Source organism: Heterodontus francisci, chromosome 26 (assembly GCF_036365525.1).
Source record: "Heterodontus francisci isolate sHetFra1 chromosome 26, sHetFra1.hap1, whole genome shotgun sequence".
NCBI lineage: Eukaryota > Metazoa > Chordata > Chondrichthyes > Heterodontiformes > Heterodontidae > Heterodontus > Heterodontus francisci.
In genome coordinates, this window is record NC_090396.1 from 13,803,831 (window position 1) to 13,821,770 (window position 17,940).

Below are 17,940 nucleotides of genomic sequence, written 5' to 3' on the forward strand. Positions count from 1 at the left end.
GCTGCAGTGCATCTTGTAGACGGTACACACTGCTGCCACTGTGTGTCGGTGGTGGAGGGAGTGAATGTTTGTAGATGGAGTGCCAATCAAGCGGGCTGCTTTGTCCTGGATGTGTTGAGCTTCTTGAGTGTTGTTGGAGCTGCACCCATCCAGGCAAGTGGAGAGTATTCCATCACACTCCAGACTTGTGCCTTGTAGATGGTGGACAGGCTTTGGGGAGTCAGGAGGTGAGTTACTCGCATCAGGATTCCTAGCCTCTGACCTGCTCTTGTAACCATGGTATTTATATGGCTTCTCCAATTCAGTTTCTGGTCAATGGTAATCCCTAGGATGTTGATAGTGGGGGATTCAGCGATGGTAATGCCATTGAATGTCAAGGGGAGCTGGTTAGATTCTCTCTTGTTGGAGATGGTCATTGCCTGGCACTTGTGTGGCGTGAATGTTATTTGCCACTTTGTACATAATGTTGGTTAGGCCGCATTTGGAGTACTGTGTGCAGTTCTGGTCGCAGCACTACAGGAAAGATGTGATTAAGCTAAAGAGGGTGCAGAAAAGATTCACAAGGATGTTGCCTGGTTTGGAGGGCTTGAGTTATAGAGAGAGATTGGATAGATTAGATTAGATTAGATTAGAGATACAGCACTGAAACAGGCCCTTCGGCCCACCGAGTCTGTGCCGACCATCAACCACCCATTTATACTAATCCTACACTAATCCCATATTCCTACCACATCCCCACCTGTCCCTATATTTCCCTACCACCTACCTATACTAGGGGCAATTTATAATGGCCAATTTACCTATCAACCTGCAAGTCTTTTGGCATGTGGGAGGAAACCGGAGCACCCGGAGGAAACCCACGCAGGCACAGGGAGAACTTGCAAACTCCACACAGGCAGTACCCAAAATTGAACCCGGGTCCCTGGAGCTGTGAGGCTGCGGTGCTAACCACTGTGCCACTGTGCCGCCCTGCCGGATAGGCTGGGTCTGTTTTCCCTGGAGCGAAGGAGGCTGAGAGGGGACATAATAGAGGTGTATAAAATTATGAGAGGCAGAGATAGGGTAGATAGCCAGAGTCTGTTTCCCATGGTAGGGGTGACTAAAACTAGAGGGCATAGATTTAAGGTGAGAGGGAGGAGGTTTAAAGGGGATCAAAGGGGTAAATTTTTCACACAAAGAATAGTGGGTATCTGGAATGAGCTGCCAGAGGAGGTGGTGGAGGCAGGAACAGTAGCAACATTTAAGAGGCATCTGGACAGATACTTTAATGAGCAAGGCATAGAGGGATATGGAATTAATGCAGGCAAGTGGGATTAGTATAGATAGGCATTATGGTCGGCAAGGACGCGGTGGGCCGAAGGGTCTGTTTCTATGCTGTATGACTCTAATACTCTGACCTTTCGCTCCAAGCCTGGATATTGTCCAGGTCTTGTGCATTTCTACATGGACTGCTTCAATATCTAAGGAGTCGTGAATGGTGCTGAACATTGTGCAATCATCAGTGAACATCCCCACTTCTGACCTTATGATTGAAGGAAGGTCATTCATGAAGCAGCTGAAGATGGTTGGGCCTAGGACACTACCTTGAGGAACTCCTGCAGTGATGTCCTGGAGCTCAGATGACTGACCTCCAACAACCACAACCATCTTCCTTTGCGCTAGGTATGACTCCAACCAGTGGAGAGTTTTCCCCCGATTCACATTGACTTCAGTTTTGCTAGGGCTCCTGATGCCATACTCGGTCAAATGCTGCCTTGATGTCAAGGGCAGTCACACTCACCTCACCTCTTGAGTTCAGCTCTTTTGTCCATGTTTGAACCAAGGCTGTAATGAGGTCAGGAGCTGAGTGGCCCTGGTGGAACCCAAAGTGAGTGTCATTGAGCAAGTTATTGCTAAGCAAGTGCTGTTTGATGGCACTGTTGATAACACCTTCCATCACTTTATTGATGATCGAGAGTAGACTGATGGGGCGGTAATTGGCCGGGATGGACTTGTCCTGTTTTTTGTGTACAGGACATACATGGGCAATTTTCCACATTGCCGGGTAGATGCCAGTGTTGTAGCTGTACTGGAACAGCTTGGTTAGGGGCGCGGCAAGTTCTGGAGCACAGGTCTTCAGTACTATTGCCGGAATATTGTCAGGGCCCATAGCCTTTGCAGTATCCAGTGCCTTCAGTCGTTTCTTGATATCACACGGAATGATTCGAATTGGCTGAAGACTGGCATCAGTGATGCTGGAGACTTCAGGAGGGGGCCGAGATGGATCATCAACTTGGCACTTCTGGCTGAAGATTGTTGCAAATGCTTCAGCCTTATCTTTCACACTGATGTGCTGGGCTCCCCCATCATTGAGGATGAGGATATTTGTGGAGCCTCCTCCTCCAGTTAGTTGTTTAATTGTCCACCACCATTCACAACTATCAATATCAAACGTCAGAGTTATACAGGTTAAATTAATTGGCATATTTATTACAAATTAAACACTAACGAAGCATAACGAAACAAAAAGGCAAGAATTACATTACAGTTTTTCTCAGTATATAGACCATAATGTAATGTTAGTCTCCTTGCAACAGCAATAGTCCATTAGAGTACCAGGCTGACATAACATCTATCACAGTTTTAAAAGTTTCTCCCAAACATTGATGTAACTCAACAGCTATTTAAAGACACTGAGTGTATACACTTATTCCCCACAGTGTACACACTTATCCCCTTCAGTGTGCACACTTATTCACCTCAGTGTACACACTTATTCCCTTGTCTGGGGATTCCCACTCCCCTCAACAGTTCCAGCACTTAATGCAACTCCTCACTAGTACTGTCATCTGCACTGCGTAAAGGAGGAGATGGTGGGAAAGGAAGCAACAACAACCGGATAATGTTCTGCTTTCCACGTTGGTGTCGTGCTTGGAATAGTTGGCGATTGCAGCCAATTTCCCAATCGGAATCGGTCATCAGTTAACAATCTGCTCCTCATAATAGGTGGAGAGTGACTGAGAGAGAGATTAGGAGAGTGACTAGGAACGTCACTAGTGGAAAGTGACTGGGAAAAAGAGTGGGAGAGTGACCGGGAGAGAGACCGGGAACATCACTAGCAGAGAGTGACTGGGGAGAGAGACTGGGAACGTCACTAGTGGAAAGTGACTGGGAAAAAGAGTGGGAGAGTGACCGGGAGAGAGACCGGGAACATCACTAGCAGAGAGTGACTGGGGAGAGAGACTGGGAACGTCACTAGTGGAAAGTGACTGGGAAAAAGAGTGGGAGAGTGACCGGGAGAGAGACTGGGAACGTCACTAGCGGAGAGTGACTGGGAGAGAGGCTGGGAGAGAGGCTGGGAGAGAGAGACAGGGAGAGAGAGACAGGGAGAGGGAGACAGGGAGAGAGAGACAGGGAGAGAGAGACAGGGAGAGAGAGACAGGGAGAGGGAGACAGGGAGAGGGAGACAGGAAGAGGGAGACAGGGAGAGGGAGACAGGGAGAGGGAGACAGGGAGAGGGAGACAGGGAGAGGGAGACAGGGAGAGGGAGACAGGGAGAGAGAGACAGGGAGAGGGAGACAGGGAGAGGGAGACAGGGAGAGGGAGACAGGGAGAGAGAGACAGGGAGAGAGAGACAGGGAGAGGGAGACAGGGAGAGGGAGACAGGAAGAGGGAGACAGGGAGAGGGAGACAGGGAGAGGGAGACAGGGAGAGGGAGACAGGGAGAGGGAGACAGGGAGAGTGCAGATGCAAGTCCACACCCTACAACATGTCTTCCACTCGTACCAATTGCATTCTGACTCGGACTTGCATGCCCTCTTGGCTGCAATTTCTTTCACTCTTTAGGGAGCGATTGTGCAATTGCCTGGGAATTTGTCAATAAACCTGTAACTGATTCAAACAAAGCAGGAGTTGACCAGTCTATGTGCTATTCACTGAGCTTGTGCTGTGCTCAAACAGGGTACAACAGGTTCCTGCTAGTTGCCCAAAGACCTGAATTTATATAGCGCCCTTCTCCTCAGGATGACCCAAGGTGCCAATGAAGTACTTTTGAGGTGTAGTCACTGTGGTAATGTAGGAAAAATGGCAGCCAATTTGCACACAGCAAGATCCCACAAACAGCAATGACCAGATAATTTTTTTAGGAATGTTGATTGAGAGATAAATACAGGCCAGGACTGTGGGGAGAACTCCACTGATCTACATCAAACTCTCTGACCTGAGAGGGCAGACGGGGCCTTGTTTAACATCTCATCTGAGACAGCACCTCTGACAGTGCAGCACTCCCACTGTACTGTGTTGGAGCGCCAGCCTGGATTTTGAGGAAGACTTGCCCCAAACCTTCTGACTCAGGGGCGAGAGTACTATCGACTGCGTCACAGCTGACACTTTCCCTCGCCACCATGTTTTCTGGGTGAGCTGTGACTGTCAGCTGTTGACAGGGTCCTGACCAATGAGGGGCATCACAGCCGAGCATATTGGAGGCTCAGGTACCCACTGCCTTTCTCAGGTGAGCTATTGGGAACACCCAGGTACACAAGTCATGTAATACCCCTTTAAACAGTTGTGTATTTCCCCTTTAAACAGTTGTGTAATTCCCCTTTAAATAGTTCTGTAGCTCCCCTTTAAACAGTTGTGTATTTCCCCTTTAAACAGTTGTGTAATTCCCCTTTAAATAGTTCTGTAGCTCCCCTTTAAACAGTTGTGTAATTCCCCTTTAAACAGTTGTGTATTTCCCCTTTAAACAGTTGTGTATTTCCCCTTTAAATAGTTCTGTAGCTCCCCTTTAAACAGTTGTGTAATTCCCCTTTAAACAATTGTGTAATTCCCCTTTAAACAATTGTGTAACTCCCCTTTAAACAGTTGTGTATTTCACCTTTAAACAGTTGTGTAATTCCCCTTTAAACAGTTGTGTAATTCCCCTTTAAACAATTGTGTAACTCCCCTTTAAACAGTTGTGTAATTCCCCTTTAAACAGCTGTGTATTTCCCCTTTAAACAATTGTGTAATTCCCCTTTAAACAGTTGTGTAATTCCCCTTTAAACAGTTGTGTAATGCTCAGTACCCCATCTTTGAAGTTGATTGAAGATGCTCAGTGTTGAAGGCACTGTGAGGCAGCCTGTGCACCCTCTCACTGAATACCCACTAACTCAGTTAGCTGCGGTGCATCAACCATCAGTTCTTCATACTTGTCAATGAACAAGCGAAGGCGCGAGAGGTAGCTGTCCTCATTGTAAGGGATGTTGTGTTGTTTGAAGTAGTTTGATACAATCGGCTTCACCTGCAAAGGATAAAAGGAAAGTTTCAGAAGGAACAAAAATAAATCATTACCCACCTTTCTTGTTAGGAGACAGTCAGAGTTACAAAAATGCCACTGGCCCCATCACACCCCATCCCTCGAGTATCCTAACTCTCCCGTCACAGCTACCTTCATACACATGTTGTCCGACAATGTGGGGAACAAATGGTGCTCCACATGGCAGTTGATGAGCGAGTGCCCGAAGGACCAATCCAGCAGTATGTTCCGTGGCAGGTTCAACACTCCATAGGCCATCTGGTAGATTCTCTTTGGTTTCTTTGTAGGAGAGAACATCGCCAATCCAATATGCTTACAAAAATAATAAAAAAAATTTAATCATCCATCACCTGACACAAGTGTTGGGACTGGGTGCACAACAGTTTAGACCCTGCACCTTTACCTGGGTGTGAATCTGGGCTGGACTAATAGGTTTAAAAGTGATTACAGGATTCAATAGGGTAGAGAGAGAGAAACTATTGTCTCTGATGGGAGGAGCCTGGAACAAGGGGGCATATTATTAAAGTTAGAGCTAGGCCATTCAGGGGTGATGTCAGTAATCAATTGTTCATCGCACAAAGAGTAATGGGAATCTGGAACTCTCTCCCCAAAAAGCTGTTGAGGCTGTGGGTCAATTGGAAATTTAAAAACTGAGATGGACAGATTTTGTGGAGTAAGGGGATTAATGGAGGTAGGTAAGGCAAAGGCAGCTAAATGGAATTGACAGAGATCAGCCATGATTTAGTTGAATGGTGGAGCATGGCAGAGGGGCTGAAAGGCCTCCTCCTGCTCCTAACATTTCTAATATCACCTACATATTTAAATATCCCCACAACTCTAAGAGATACACGGGGAGGACCAGCCCAGTGTCATTCTTTATTCCCTCCCCCTGCCCAGAGTCACTCTTTATTCCCTCCCCTTGCCCAGTGTCACTCTTTATTCCCTCCCCTTGTCCAGTGTCACTCTTTAGTCCCTTCCCCAGCCCAGTGTCACTCTTTATTCCCTTCCCCAGCCCAGTGTCATTCTTTATTCCCTCCCCCTGCCCAAAGTCACTCCTTATTCCCTTCCACAGCCCAGTGTCACTCTTTATTCCCTTCCCCAGCCCAGTGTCACTCTTTATTCCCTTCCCCAGCCCAGTGTCACTCTTTATTCCCTCCCCTTGCCCAGTGTCACTCTTTATTCCCTCCCCTGCCCAGAGTCACTCTTTAATCCCTCCCCTGCCCAGAGTCACTCTTTATTCCCTCCCCCAGCCCAGAGTCACTCTTTATTCCCTTCCCCAGCCCAGTGTAATTCTTTATTCCCTTCCCCAGCCCAGTGTCACTCTTTATTCCCTCCCCCAGCCCAGAGTTACTCTTTATTCCCTCCCCCAGCCCCGAGTCACTCGTTATTCCCTCCCCCAGCCCCGAGTCACTCTTTATTCCCTCCCCCTGCCCAGAGTCACTCTTTATTCCCTCCCCCTGCCCAGAATCACTCTTTATTCCCTCCCCCTGCCCAGAGTCACTCTTTATTCCCTCCCCCTGCCCAGAGTCACTCTTTATTCCCTCCCCCAGCCCAGAGTCACTCTTTATTCCCTCCCCCTGCCCAGAATCACTCTTTATTCCTTCCCCCAGCCCAGAGTCACTCTTTATTCCCTCCCCCTGCCCAGAGTCACTCTTTATTCCCTCCCCCTGCCCAGAGTCACTCTTTATTCCCTCCCCCTGCCCAGAATCACTCTTTATTCCCTCCCCCTGCCCAGAATCACTCTTTATTCCCGCCCCCTGCCCAGAATCACTCTTTATTCCCGCCCCCAGCCCAGAGTCACTCTTTATTCTCTTCTCTAGCCAGAATCACTCTTTATTCCCTCCCCCAGCCCAGAGTCACTCTTTATTCCCTCCCCCAGCCCAGAGTCACTCTTTATTCCCTCCCCCAGCCCAGAGTCACTCTTTATTCTCTTCTCTAGCCAGAGTCACTCTTTATTCTCTCCCCCAGCCCAGAGTCACTTTTTATTCTCTCCCCCAGTCCCGTGTGTCTCTTTATTCTCTCCCCCAGCCCAGTGTCACTGTTTATTCTCTCCCCCAGCCCAGTGTCACTGTTTATTCTCTCCCCCAACCCAGAGTCACTCTTTATTTCCTCCTCCAGCCTTGTGATGCTCTTTATTTCCTCCCACAGTTCAGTGTCACTGTTTATTCCCTCCCCCAGTCCAATGTCACTCTTTATTCCCTCCCCCAGTCCAGTGTCACTCTTTATTTCCCCCCTCACCCCTGCCAGCCCAAAAGTCTCAAAAGGTTCATGTACACAGGATTAATTGTGAAGTGGGTATAGGTGAGCTAAGTTTTACTCCGCATTATTTAATTGTCATGGTTACCTCATTGCATCACAGTATACAAGATTGTGTGCGCGAATCATAACTGCATGAGCAAAGACAAAAATCCACATTAAAAGGGGCAGTGTATTGCAGTCAGAATGATTTAATTGGATTGGAAAACCCAGGTAAAAGGACAAGGCATCAAGCCCAGGACAACCAGGAGATTGAAAGAGATTAGGGAAATGGACGAATAGTGAATATATGCTGTCAAATTATAAAGATGAAGATTGTGGGAGGAAGGACTTGTGTGAGAGAGAGAGATGAGGGGTTCCATACTTAGAGAAATGCAGAAAAACTGTGTTCAGAGCTGGGGGCGGGGGCGATGGAGTGAGTTGGGAATGGGGATAATGGAGTGAGTTGGGAATGAGGGCGATGGAGTGAGTTGGAAAATGGGAACGATGGAGTGAGTTGGGAATGGGGATAATGGAGTGAGTTGGGAATGGGGACGATGGAGTGAGTTGGGAATGGGGACGATGGAGTGAGTTGGGAATGGGAACGATGGAGTGAGTTGGGAATGGGAACGATGGAGTGAGTTGGGAATGGGGACAATGGAGTGAGTTAGGAATTGGGGACGATGGAGTGAATTGGGAAATGGGGACGATGGAGTGAGTTGGGAAATGGGGACGATGGAGTGAGTTAGGAATTGGGGACAATGGAGTGAGTTGGGAATGGGAACGATGGAGTGAGTTAGGAATGGGGACGATGGAGTGAATTGGGAATGGGGATAATGGAGTGAGTTAGGAATTGGGGACAATGGAGTGAGTTGGGAATGGGAACGATGGAGTGAGTTAGGAATGGGGACGATGGAGTGAATTGGGAATGGGGATAATGGAGTGAGTTGGGAATGGGGACAACGGAGTGAGTTGGGAATGGGGACGATGGAGTGAGTTGGGAATGGGTTCGATGGAGTGAGTTGGGAATGGGAACGACAGAGTGAGTTGGGAATGAGAACGACGAAGTGAGTTGGGAATGAGGACGACGGAGTGAGTTCAGAGTGGAGGCGATGGAGTGAGTGTTGAGTATTTAGATTGGGTTGGGCTGTTTACAGCTTGGGGTGATCAAGAAAATAAAGTTCAGCAGTGCACTAACCAGCATACGATCAATAAATTCAAGTTTAGACAGGCTGCAGGAGATGTTGCAACAAATCTCCCTGCCAAAGAGAGGTTGCACTTGCCGCCACGATTTGCACCAACACACTCCTCATACCCAGATCCTACCTGAAATATATTGACGTGTATGTATGGAATGGAGTAAGAGGCCTTGTACAGCAGCATACAGAGAAAGGCAGAGAGCAGCGATTGAAAACCAGACAGGTGGATAAGGAGCCAGCAATGGGCCCACATCCCCAGGGTGATTGTTGAGAGGGTCCTGATGACAGTCATTACCGGCAGATCATGGATCAGTCCTGGCAAAAGATTTCATGACATTGGTTTCAGTCCAACAGTTTACATTAGGGCTTGACTCCCCACATCTCCAAACTGCCCAGACTGGACCCCACAGCTGAGAAAGGAGACAGAATGAAGAAACTTGCATTTATTTAATGCCTTTCATATTCAGGACATTGCAAAGGGCCTCACTGCCAGTTAATTACTTCTGACAATCAATCATTCTTATTTTGTGCAAGCGTTGATGTCATCACTGCAGTCCGAACTGTGCACACACCCAGAACGCTTTCATCCTGCCAGTATGATGCTGTGTATGCACCGTTTACATCAGCACCCGAGCTTGCCAATAGTAATTCGCACTGGCATGTGAATATGTCAACATGCAACCATAGTGAGTGTTGGGGACAGGAGGGGAGCGGGGAAAGGAGGGGAGTGGGGACGGGAGAGGAGCGGGGAAAGGAGGGGAGTGGGGACGGGAGGGGTGCGGGGACGGGAGGGAAGCGGGGAAAGGAGGGGAGCGGGGACGGGAGGGGAGCGGGGACGGGAGGGGAGAGGGGACGGGAGGGGAGCTGGGACGGGAAGGTAAAGGGGACGGGAGGGGAGCGGGGACAGGAGGGGAGCGGGGACTGGATGGAAGCTGGGAAAGGAGGGGAGCGGGGACGGGAGGGGTGCGGGGACGGGAGGGAAGCGGGGAAAGAAGGGGAGCGGGGACGGGAGGGGAGAGGGGACGGGAGGGGATCTGGGACGGGAAGGTAGAGGGGACGGGAGGGGAGCGGGGACAGGAGGGGAGCGGGGACTGGATGGAAGCTGGGAAAGGAGGGGAGCAGGGACGGGAGGGGAGCGGGTACAGGAGGGGTGCGGGGACGGGAGGGGAGCGGGGAAAGGAGGGGAGCGGGGACGGGAGGGGAGAGGGGACGGCAGGGGAGCTGGGACGGGAAGGTAGAGGTGAGGGGAGGGCAGCGGGGACAGGAAGGGAGCGGAGACAGGAGGGAAGCGGGGAAAGGAGGGGAGTGGGGAAGGGAGGGGAGCGGGGATGGGAGGGGAGCGGGGAAAGGAGGGGAGCGGGGACGGGAGGGGAGCGGGGAGGGGAGGGGAGCGGGGAGGGTAGCAGGGAAGGGAGGGGAGGGGAGCGGGGACGGGAGGGGAACGGGGAAAGGAAGGGAGCGGGGACGGGAGGGGAGCGGGGACAGGAAGGGAGTGGAGACAGGAGGGAAGCGGGGAAAGGAGGGGAGCGGGGACAGGAGGGGAGTGGAGAAAGGAGGGGAGCGGGTACAGGAGGGGTGCGGGGACAGGAGGGGAGCGGGGAGGGGAGCGGGGAAAGGAGGGGAGCGGGTACAGGAGGGGAGCGGGGAGGGGAGCGGGGAAAGGAGGGGAGCGGGTACAGGAGGGGAGCGGGGAAAGGAGGGGAGCGGGAACGGGAGGGGAGAGGGGACGGGAGGGGAGCGGGGACGGGAGGAGACTGGGGATGGGAGGGGAGTGGGAAGGGTAGCAGGGAAAGGAGGGGAGTGGGGACGGGAGGGGAGCAGGGAAAGGAGGGGAGCGGGGACGGGAGGGGAGCAGGGAAAGGAGGGGAGTGGGGACGGGAGGGGAGCAGGGAAAGGAGGGGAGTGGGGACGGTAGGGGAACAGGGAAAGGAGGGGAGTGGGGACGGGAGGGGAGCACGGAAAGGAGGGGAGTGGGGACGGGAGGGGAGCGGGATGGGAGGGGAGCGGGGACAGGAGGGAAGCGGGGAAAGGAGGGGAGCGGGGAAGGGAGGGGAGCGGGGACGGGAGGGGAGCGGGGAAAGGAGGGGAGTGGGGACGGGAGGGGAGCAGGGAAAGGAGGGGAGTGGGGACGGGAGGGGAGCAGGGAAAGGAGGGGAGTGGGGACGGGAGGGGAGGGGAGCGGGGAGGGTTGCAGGGAAAGGAGGGGAGTGGGGACGGGAGGGGAGCAGGGAAAGGAGGGGAGTGGGGACGGGAGGGGAGCAGGGAAAGGAGGGGAGTGGGGACGGGAGGGGAGCAGGGAAAGGAGGGGAGTGGGGACGGGAGGGGAGCAGGGAAAGGAGGGGAGTGGGGACGGGAGGGGAGTGGGGAAAGGAGGGGAGTGGGGACGGGAGGGGAGCGGGGACTGGATGGAAGCAGGGATAGGAGGGGAGCGGGGATGGGAGGGGAGCGGGGACGGGACGGGAGGGGAGCGGGGACAGGAGGGAAGCGGGGAAAGGAGGGGAGCGAGGGAGGGGAGCGGGGACGGGAGGGGAGCGGAGACAGGAGGGAAGCGGGGAAAGGAGGGGAGCGGGGACAGGAAGGGAGCGGAGACAGGAGGGAAGCGGGGAAAGGAGGGGAGCGGGGACGGGAGGGGAGCGGGGACAGGAGGGAAGCAGGGAAAGGAGGGGAGCGGGGACGGGAGGGGAGCGGGGACAGGAGGGAAGCGGGGAAAGGAGGGGAGCGGGGACGGGAGGGGAGCGGAGACAGGAGGGAAGCGGGGAAAGGAGGGGAGCGGGGACGGGAGGGGAGTGGGGACAGGAGGGAAGCAGGGAAAGGAGGGGAGCGGGGAAAGGAGGGGAGCGGGGACGGTAGGGGAGCGGAGACAGGAGGGAAGCGGGGAAAGGAGGGGAGCGGGGACGGGAGGGGAGTGGGGACAGGAGGGAATCAGGGAAAGGAGGGGAGCGGGGACGGGAGGGGAGCGGGGACAGGAGGGAAGCGGGGGAAGGAGGGGAGCGGGGAAGGGAGGGGAGCGGGGACGGGAGGGGAGCGGGGACAGGAAGGGAGCGGAGACAGGAGGGAAGCGGGGAAAGGAGGGGAGCGGGGACGGGAGGGGAGCAGGGACGGGAGGAGAGCGGGGAAAGGAGGGGAGCGGGGAAAGGAGGGGAGCGGGGACGGGACGGGAGCGGGTAAGGGAGGGGAGCGGGGACGGGAGGGGAGCGGGGACGGGAGGGGAGCAGGGAAAGGAGGGGAGTGGGGACGGGAGGGGAGCAGGGAAAGGAGGGGAGTGGGGACGGGAGGGGAGCAGGGAAAGGAGGGGAGTGGGGACGGGAGGGGAGCGGGGAAAGGAGGGGAGTGGGGACGGGAGGGGAGCGGGGACTGGATGGAAGCAGGGATAGGAGGGGAGCGGGGATGGGAGGGGAGCGGGGACGGGACGGGAGGGGAGCGGGGACAGGAGGGAAGCGGGGAAAGGAGGGGAGCGAGGGAGGGGAGCGGGGACGGGAGGGGAGCGGAGACAGGAGGGAAGCGGGGAAAGGAGGGGAGCGGGGACAGGAAGGGAGCGGAGACAGGAGGGAAGCGGGGAAAGGAGGGGAGCGGGGACGGGAGGGGAGCGGGGACAGGAGGGAAGCAGGGAAAGGAGGGGAGCGGGGACGGGAGGGGAGCGGGGACAGGAGGGAAGCAGGGAAAGGAGGGGAGCGGGGACGGGAGGGGAGCGGGGACAGGAGGGAAGCGGGGAAAGGAGGGGAGCGGGGACGGGAGGGGAGCGGAGACAGGAGGGAAGCGGGGAAAGGAGGGGAGCGGGGACGGGAGGGGAGTGGGGACAGGAGGGAAGCAGGGAAAGGAGGGGAGCGGGGAAAGGAGGGGAGCGGGGACGGGAGGGGAGCGGGGAAAGGAGGGGAGCGGGGAAAGGAGGGGAGCTGGGACGGGAGGGGAGTGGAAACAGGAGGGAAGCGGGGAAAGGAGGGGAGCGGGGACGGGACGGGAGCGGGTAAGGGAGGGGAGCGGGGACGGGAGGGGAGCGGGGACGGGAGGGGAGCAGGGAAAGGAGGGGAGTGGGGACGGGAGGGGAGCAGGGAAAGGAGGGGAGTGGGGACGGGAGGGGAGCAGGGAAAGGAGGGGAGTGGGGACGGGAGGGGAGCGGGGAAAGGAGGGGAGTGGGGACGGGAGGGGAGCGGGGACTGGATGGAAGCAGGGATAGGAGGGGAGCGGGGATGGGAGGGGAGCGGGGACGGGACGGGAGGGGAGCGGGGACAGGAGGGAAGCGGGGAAAGGAGGGGAGCGAGGGAGGGGAGCGGGGACGGGAGGGGAGCGGAGACAGGAGGGAAGCGGGGAAAGGAGGGGAGCGGGGACAGGAAGGGAGCGGAGACAGGAGGGAAGCGGGGAAAGGAGGGGAGCGGGGACGGGAGGGGAGCGGGGACAGGAGGGAAGCAGGGAAAGGAGGGGAGCGGGGACGGGAGGGGAGCGGGGACAGGAGGGAAGCAGGGAAAGGAGGGGAGCGGGGACGGGAGGGGAGCGGGGACAGGAGGGAAGCGGGGAAAGGAGGGGAGCGGGGACGGGAGGGGAGCGGAGACAGGAGGGAAGCGGGGAAAGGAGGGGAGCGGGGACGGGAGGGGAGTGGGGACAGGAGGGAAGCAGGGAAAGGAGGGGAGCGGGGAAAGGAGGGGAGCGGGGACGGGAGGGGAGCGGGGACAGGAGGGAAGCGGGGAAAGGAGGGGAGCGGGGACGGGAGGGGAGCGGAGACAGGAGGGAAGCGGGGAAAGGAGGGGAGCGGGGACGGGAGGGGAGTGGGGACAGGAGGGAAGCAGGGAAAGGAGGGGAGCGGGGAAGGGAGGGGAGCGGGGACGGGAGGGGAGCGGGGACAGGAAGGGAGCGGAGACAGGAGGGAAGCGGGGAAAGGAGGGGAGCGGGGACGGGAGGGGAGCAGGGACGGGAGGGGAGCGGGGAAAGGAGGGGAGCGGGGAAAGGAGGGGAGCGGGGACGGGAGGGGAGCGGGGACAGGAAGGGAGTGGAAACAGGAGGGAAGCGGGGAAAGGAGGGGAGCGGGGACGGGACGGGAGCGGGTAAGGGAGGGGAGCGGGGACGGGAGGGGAGCGGGGACGGGAAAGGTGCAGGGAAAGGAGGGGAGTGGGGACGGGAGGGGAGCAGGGAAAGGAGGGGAGTGGGGACGGGAGGGGAGCAGGGAAAGGAGGGGAGTGGGGACGGGAGGGGAGCGGGGAAAGGAGGGGAGTGGGGACGGGAGGGGAGCGGGGACTGGATGGAAGCAGGGATAGGAGGGGAGCGGGGATGGGAGGGGAGCGGGGACGGGACGGGAGGGGAGCGGGGACAGGAGGGAAGCGGGGAAAGGAGGGGAGCGAGGGAGGGGAGCGGGGACGGGAGGGGAGCGGAGACAGGAGGGAAGCGGGGAAAGGAGGGGAGCGGGGACAGGAAGGGAGCGGAGACAGGAGGGAAGCGGGGAAAGGAGGGGAGCGGGGACGGGAGGGGAGCGGAGACAGGAGGGAAGCGGGGAAAGGAGGGGAGCGGGGACAGGAAGGGAGCGGAGACAGGAGGGAAGCGGGGAAAGGAGGGGAGTGGGGACGGGAGGGGAGCGGGGACAGGAGGGAAGCAGGGAAAGGAGGGGAGCGGGGACGGGAGGGGAGCGGGGACAGGAGGGAAGCAGGGAAAGGAGGGGAGCGGGGACGGGAGGGGAGCGGGGACAGGAGGGAAGCGGGGAAAGGAGGGGAGCGGGGACGGGAGGGGAGCGGAGACAGGAGGGAAGCGGGGAAAGGAGGGGAGCGGGGACGGGAGGGGAGTGGGGACAGGAGGGAAGCAGGGAAAGGAGGGGAGCGGGGAAAGGAGGGGAGCGGGGACGGGAGGGGAGCGGAGACAGGAGGGAAGCGGGGAAAGGAGGGGAGCGGGGACGGGAGGGGAGTGGGGACAGGAGGGAATCAGGGAAAGGAGGGGAGCGGGGACGGGAGGGGAGCGGGGACAGGAGGGAAGCGGGGAAAGGAGGGGAGCGGGAAAGGGAGGGGAGCGGGGACGGGAGGGGAGCGGGGACAGGAAGGGAGCGGAGACAGGAGGGAAGCGGGGAAAGGAGGGGAGCGGGGACGGGACGGGAGCGGGTAAGGGAGGGGAGCGGGGACGGGAGGGGAGCGGGGACGGGAGGGGAGCAGGGAAAGGAGGGGCGTGGGGACGGGAGGGGAGCAGGGAAAGGAGGGGAGTGGGGACGGGAGGGGAGCAGGGAAAGGAGGGGAGTGGGGACGGGAGGGGAGCGGGGAAAGGAGGGGAGTGGGGACGGGAGGGGAGCGGGGACTGGATGGAAGCAGGGATAGGAGGGGAGCGGGGATGGGAGGGGAGCGGGGACGGGACGGGAGGGGAGCGGGGACAGGAGGGAAGCGGGGAAAGGAGGGGAGCGAGGGAGGGGAGCGGGGACGGGAGGGGAGCGGAGACAGGAGGGAAGCGGGGAAAGGAGGGGAGCGGGGACAGGAAGGGAGCGGAGACAGGAGGGAAGCGGGGAAAGGAGGGGAGCGGGGACGGGAGGGGAGCGGAGACAGGAGGGAGCGGGGAAAGGAGGGGAGCGGGGACGGGAGGGGAGTGGGGACAGGAGGGAAGCAGGGAAAGGAGGGGAGCGGGGAAAGGAGGGGAGCGGGGACGGGAGGGGAGCGGGGAAAGGAGGGGAGCGGGGACGGGAGGGGAGCGGAGACAGGAGGGAAGCGGGGAAAGGAGGGGAGCGGGGACGGGAGGGGAGTGGGGACAGGAGGGCAGCAGGGAAGGGAGGGGAGCGGGGACGGGAGGGGAGCGGGGACAGGAGGGAAGCGGGGAAAGGAGGGGAGCGGGGAAGGGAGGGGACCGGGGACGGGAGGGGAGCGGGGACAGGAAGGGAGTGGAGACAGGAGGGAAGCGGGGAAAGGAGGGGAGCGGGGACGGGAGGGGAGCAGGGACGGGAGGGGAGCGGGGAAAGGAGGGGAGCGGGGAAAGGAGGGGAGCGGGGACGGGAGGGGAGCGGGGACAGGAAGGGAGTGGAAACAGGAAGGAAGCGGGGAAAGGAGGGGAGCGGGGACGGGACGGGAGCGGGTAAGGGAGGGGAGCGGGGACGGGAGGGGAGCGGGGACGGGAGGGGAGCAGGGAAAGGAGGGGAGTGGGGACGGGAGGGGAGCAGGGAAAGGAGTGGAGTGGGGACGGGAGGGGAGCAGGGACGGGAGGGGAGCGGGGAAAGAAGGGGAGCGGGGAAAGGAGGGGAGCGGGGACGGGAGGGGAGCGGGGACAGGAAGGGAGTGGAAACAGGAGGGAAGCGGGGAAAGGAGGGGAGCGGGGACGGGATGGGAGCGGGTAAGGGAGGGGAGCGGGGACGGGAGGGGAGCGGGGATGTGAGGGGAGCAGGGAAAGGAGTGGAGTGGGGACGGGAGGGGAGCAGGGAAAGGAGGGGAGTGGGGACGGGAGGGGAGCAGGGAAAGGAGGGGAGTGGGGACGGGAGGGGAGCGGGGAAAGGAGGGGAGTGGGGACGGGAGGGGAGCGGGGACTGGAGGGAAGCGGGGAAAGGAGGGGAGCGGGGACGGGAGGGGAGTGGGGACAGGAGGAAAGCAGGGAAAGGAGGGGAGCGGGGACGGGAGGGGAGCGGGGACAGGAGGGAAGCGGGGAAAGGAGGGGAGCGGGGAAGGGAGGGGAGCGGGGACGGGAGGGGAGCGGGGACAGGAAGGGAGCGGAGACAGGAGGGAAGCGGGGAAAGGAGGGGAGCGGGGACGGGAGGGGAGCAGGGACGGGAGGGGAGCGGGGAAAGGAGGGGAGCGGGGAAAGGAGGGGAGCGGGGACGGGAGGGGAGCGGGGACAGGAAGGGAGTGGAAACAGGAGGGAAGCGGGGAAAGGAGGGGAGCGGGGACGGGACGGGAGCGGGGAAAGGAGGGGAGTGGGGACGGGAGGGGAGCGGGGACTGGATGGAAGCAGGGATAGGAGGGGAGCGGGGATGGGAGGGGAGCGGGGACGGGACGGGAGGGGAGCGGGGACAGGAGGGAAGCGGGGAAAGGAGGGGAGCGAGGGAGGGGAGCGGGGACGGGAGGGGAGCGGAGACAGGAGGGAAGCGGGGAAAGGAGGGGAGCGGGGACAGGAAGGGAGCGGAGACAGGAGGGAAGCAGGGAAAGGAGGGGAGCGGGGACGGGAGGGTAGCGGGGACAGGAGGGAAGCGGGGAAAGGAGGGGAGCGGGGACGGGAGGGGAGCGGAGACAGGAGGGAAGCGGGGAAAGGAGGGGAGCGGGGACGGGAGGGGAGTGGGGACAGGAACGAAGCAGGGAAAGGAGGGGAGCGGGGAAAGGAGGGGAGCGGGGACGGGAGGGGAGCGGGGAAAGGAGGGGAGCGGGGAGGGGAGGGGAGCGGAGACAGGAGGGAAGCGGGGAAAGGAGGGGAGCGGGGACGGGAGGGGAGTGGGGACAGGAGGGAAGCAGGGAAAGGAGGGGAGCGGGGACGGGAGGGGAGCGGGGACAGGAGGGAAGCGGGTAAAGGAGGGGAGCGGGGAAGGGGAGGGGCGCGGGGACGGGAGGGGAGCGGGGACAGGAAGGGAGCGGAGACAGGAGGGAAGCGGGGAAAGGAGGGGAGCGGGGACGGGAGGGGAGCGGGGACAGGAAGGGAGTGGAAACAGGAGGGAAGCGGGGAAAGGAGGGGAGCGGGGACGGGACGGGAGCGGGTAAGGGAGGGGAGCGGGGACGGGAGGGGAGCGGGGAAGGGAGGGGAGCGGGGACAGGAGGGGAGTGGAGAAAGGAGGGGAGCAGGTACAGGAGGGGTGCGGGGACAGGAGGGGAGCGGGGAGGGGAGCGGGGAAAGGAGGGGAGCGGGTACAGGAGGGGAGCGGGTACAGGAGGGGAGCGGGGAAAGGAGGGGAGCGGGTACAGGAGGGGAGCTGGGAAAGGAGGGGAGCGGGGACAGGAGGGGAGCGGGTACAGGAGGGGAGCGGGGAGGGGAGCGGGGACGGGAGGGGAGCGGGGAGGGGAGGGGAGCGGGGAGGGTAGCAGGGAAAGGAGGGGAGCGGGGAAAGTAGGGGAGCGGGTACAGGAGGGGAGCGGGGAGGGGAGTGGGGACGGGAGGGGAGCGGGGACAGGAGGGGAGTGGAGAAAGGAGGGGAGCGGGTACAGGAGGGGAGCGGGGAAAGGAGGGGAGCGGGTACAGGAAGGAAGCGGGGAAAGGAGGGGAGTGGGGACGGGAGGGGAGCAGGGAAAGGAGGGGAGTGGGGACGGGAGGGGAGCAGGGAAAGGAGGGGAGTGGGGACGGGAGGGGTGCGGGACGGGAGGGGAG

At 59.5% G+C, this 17,940-nt stretch overlaps 1 protein-coding gene across 2 annotated transcripts in view; it reads right to left on the reverse strand.

Moving 5' to 3' along the window:
• Positions 1-2,448: 2,448 nt before the first annotated feature.
• The window catches only part of fads6 (fatty acid desaturase 6), a 405,131-nt gene continuing 389,639 nt past the window's right edge, over positions 2,449-17,940 (reverse strand). The window contains exons 4-6 of one of the 2 annotated variants that reach the window (XM_068057824.1): positions 8,837-9,024; positions 5,408-5,587; positions 2,449-5,260 (exon numbers count right to left, since the gene is read on the reverse strand). In XM_068057824.1, coding sequence (XP_067913925.1) covers positions 5,111-5,260; positions 5,408-5,587; positions 8,837-9,024 — 518 coding nt within the window. In that variant the 3' untranslated portion in view covers positions 2,449-5,110. The remainder of the gene's footprint in view (positions 5,261-5,407; positions 5,588-8,836; positions 9,025-17,940) is intronic. The other variant, XM_068057825.1, reaches the window with a different exon arrangement.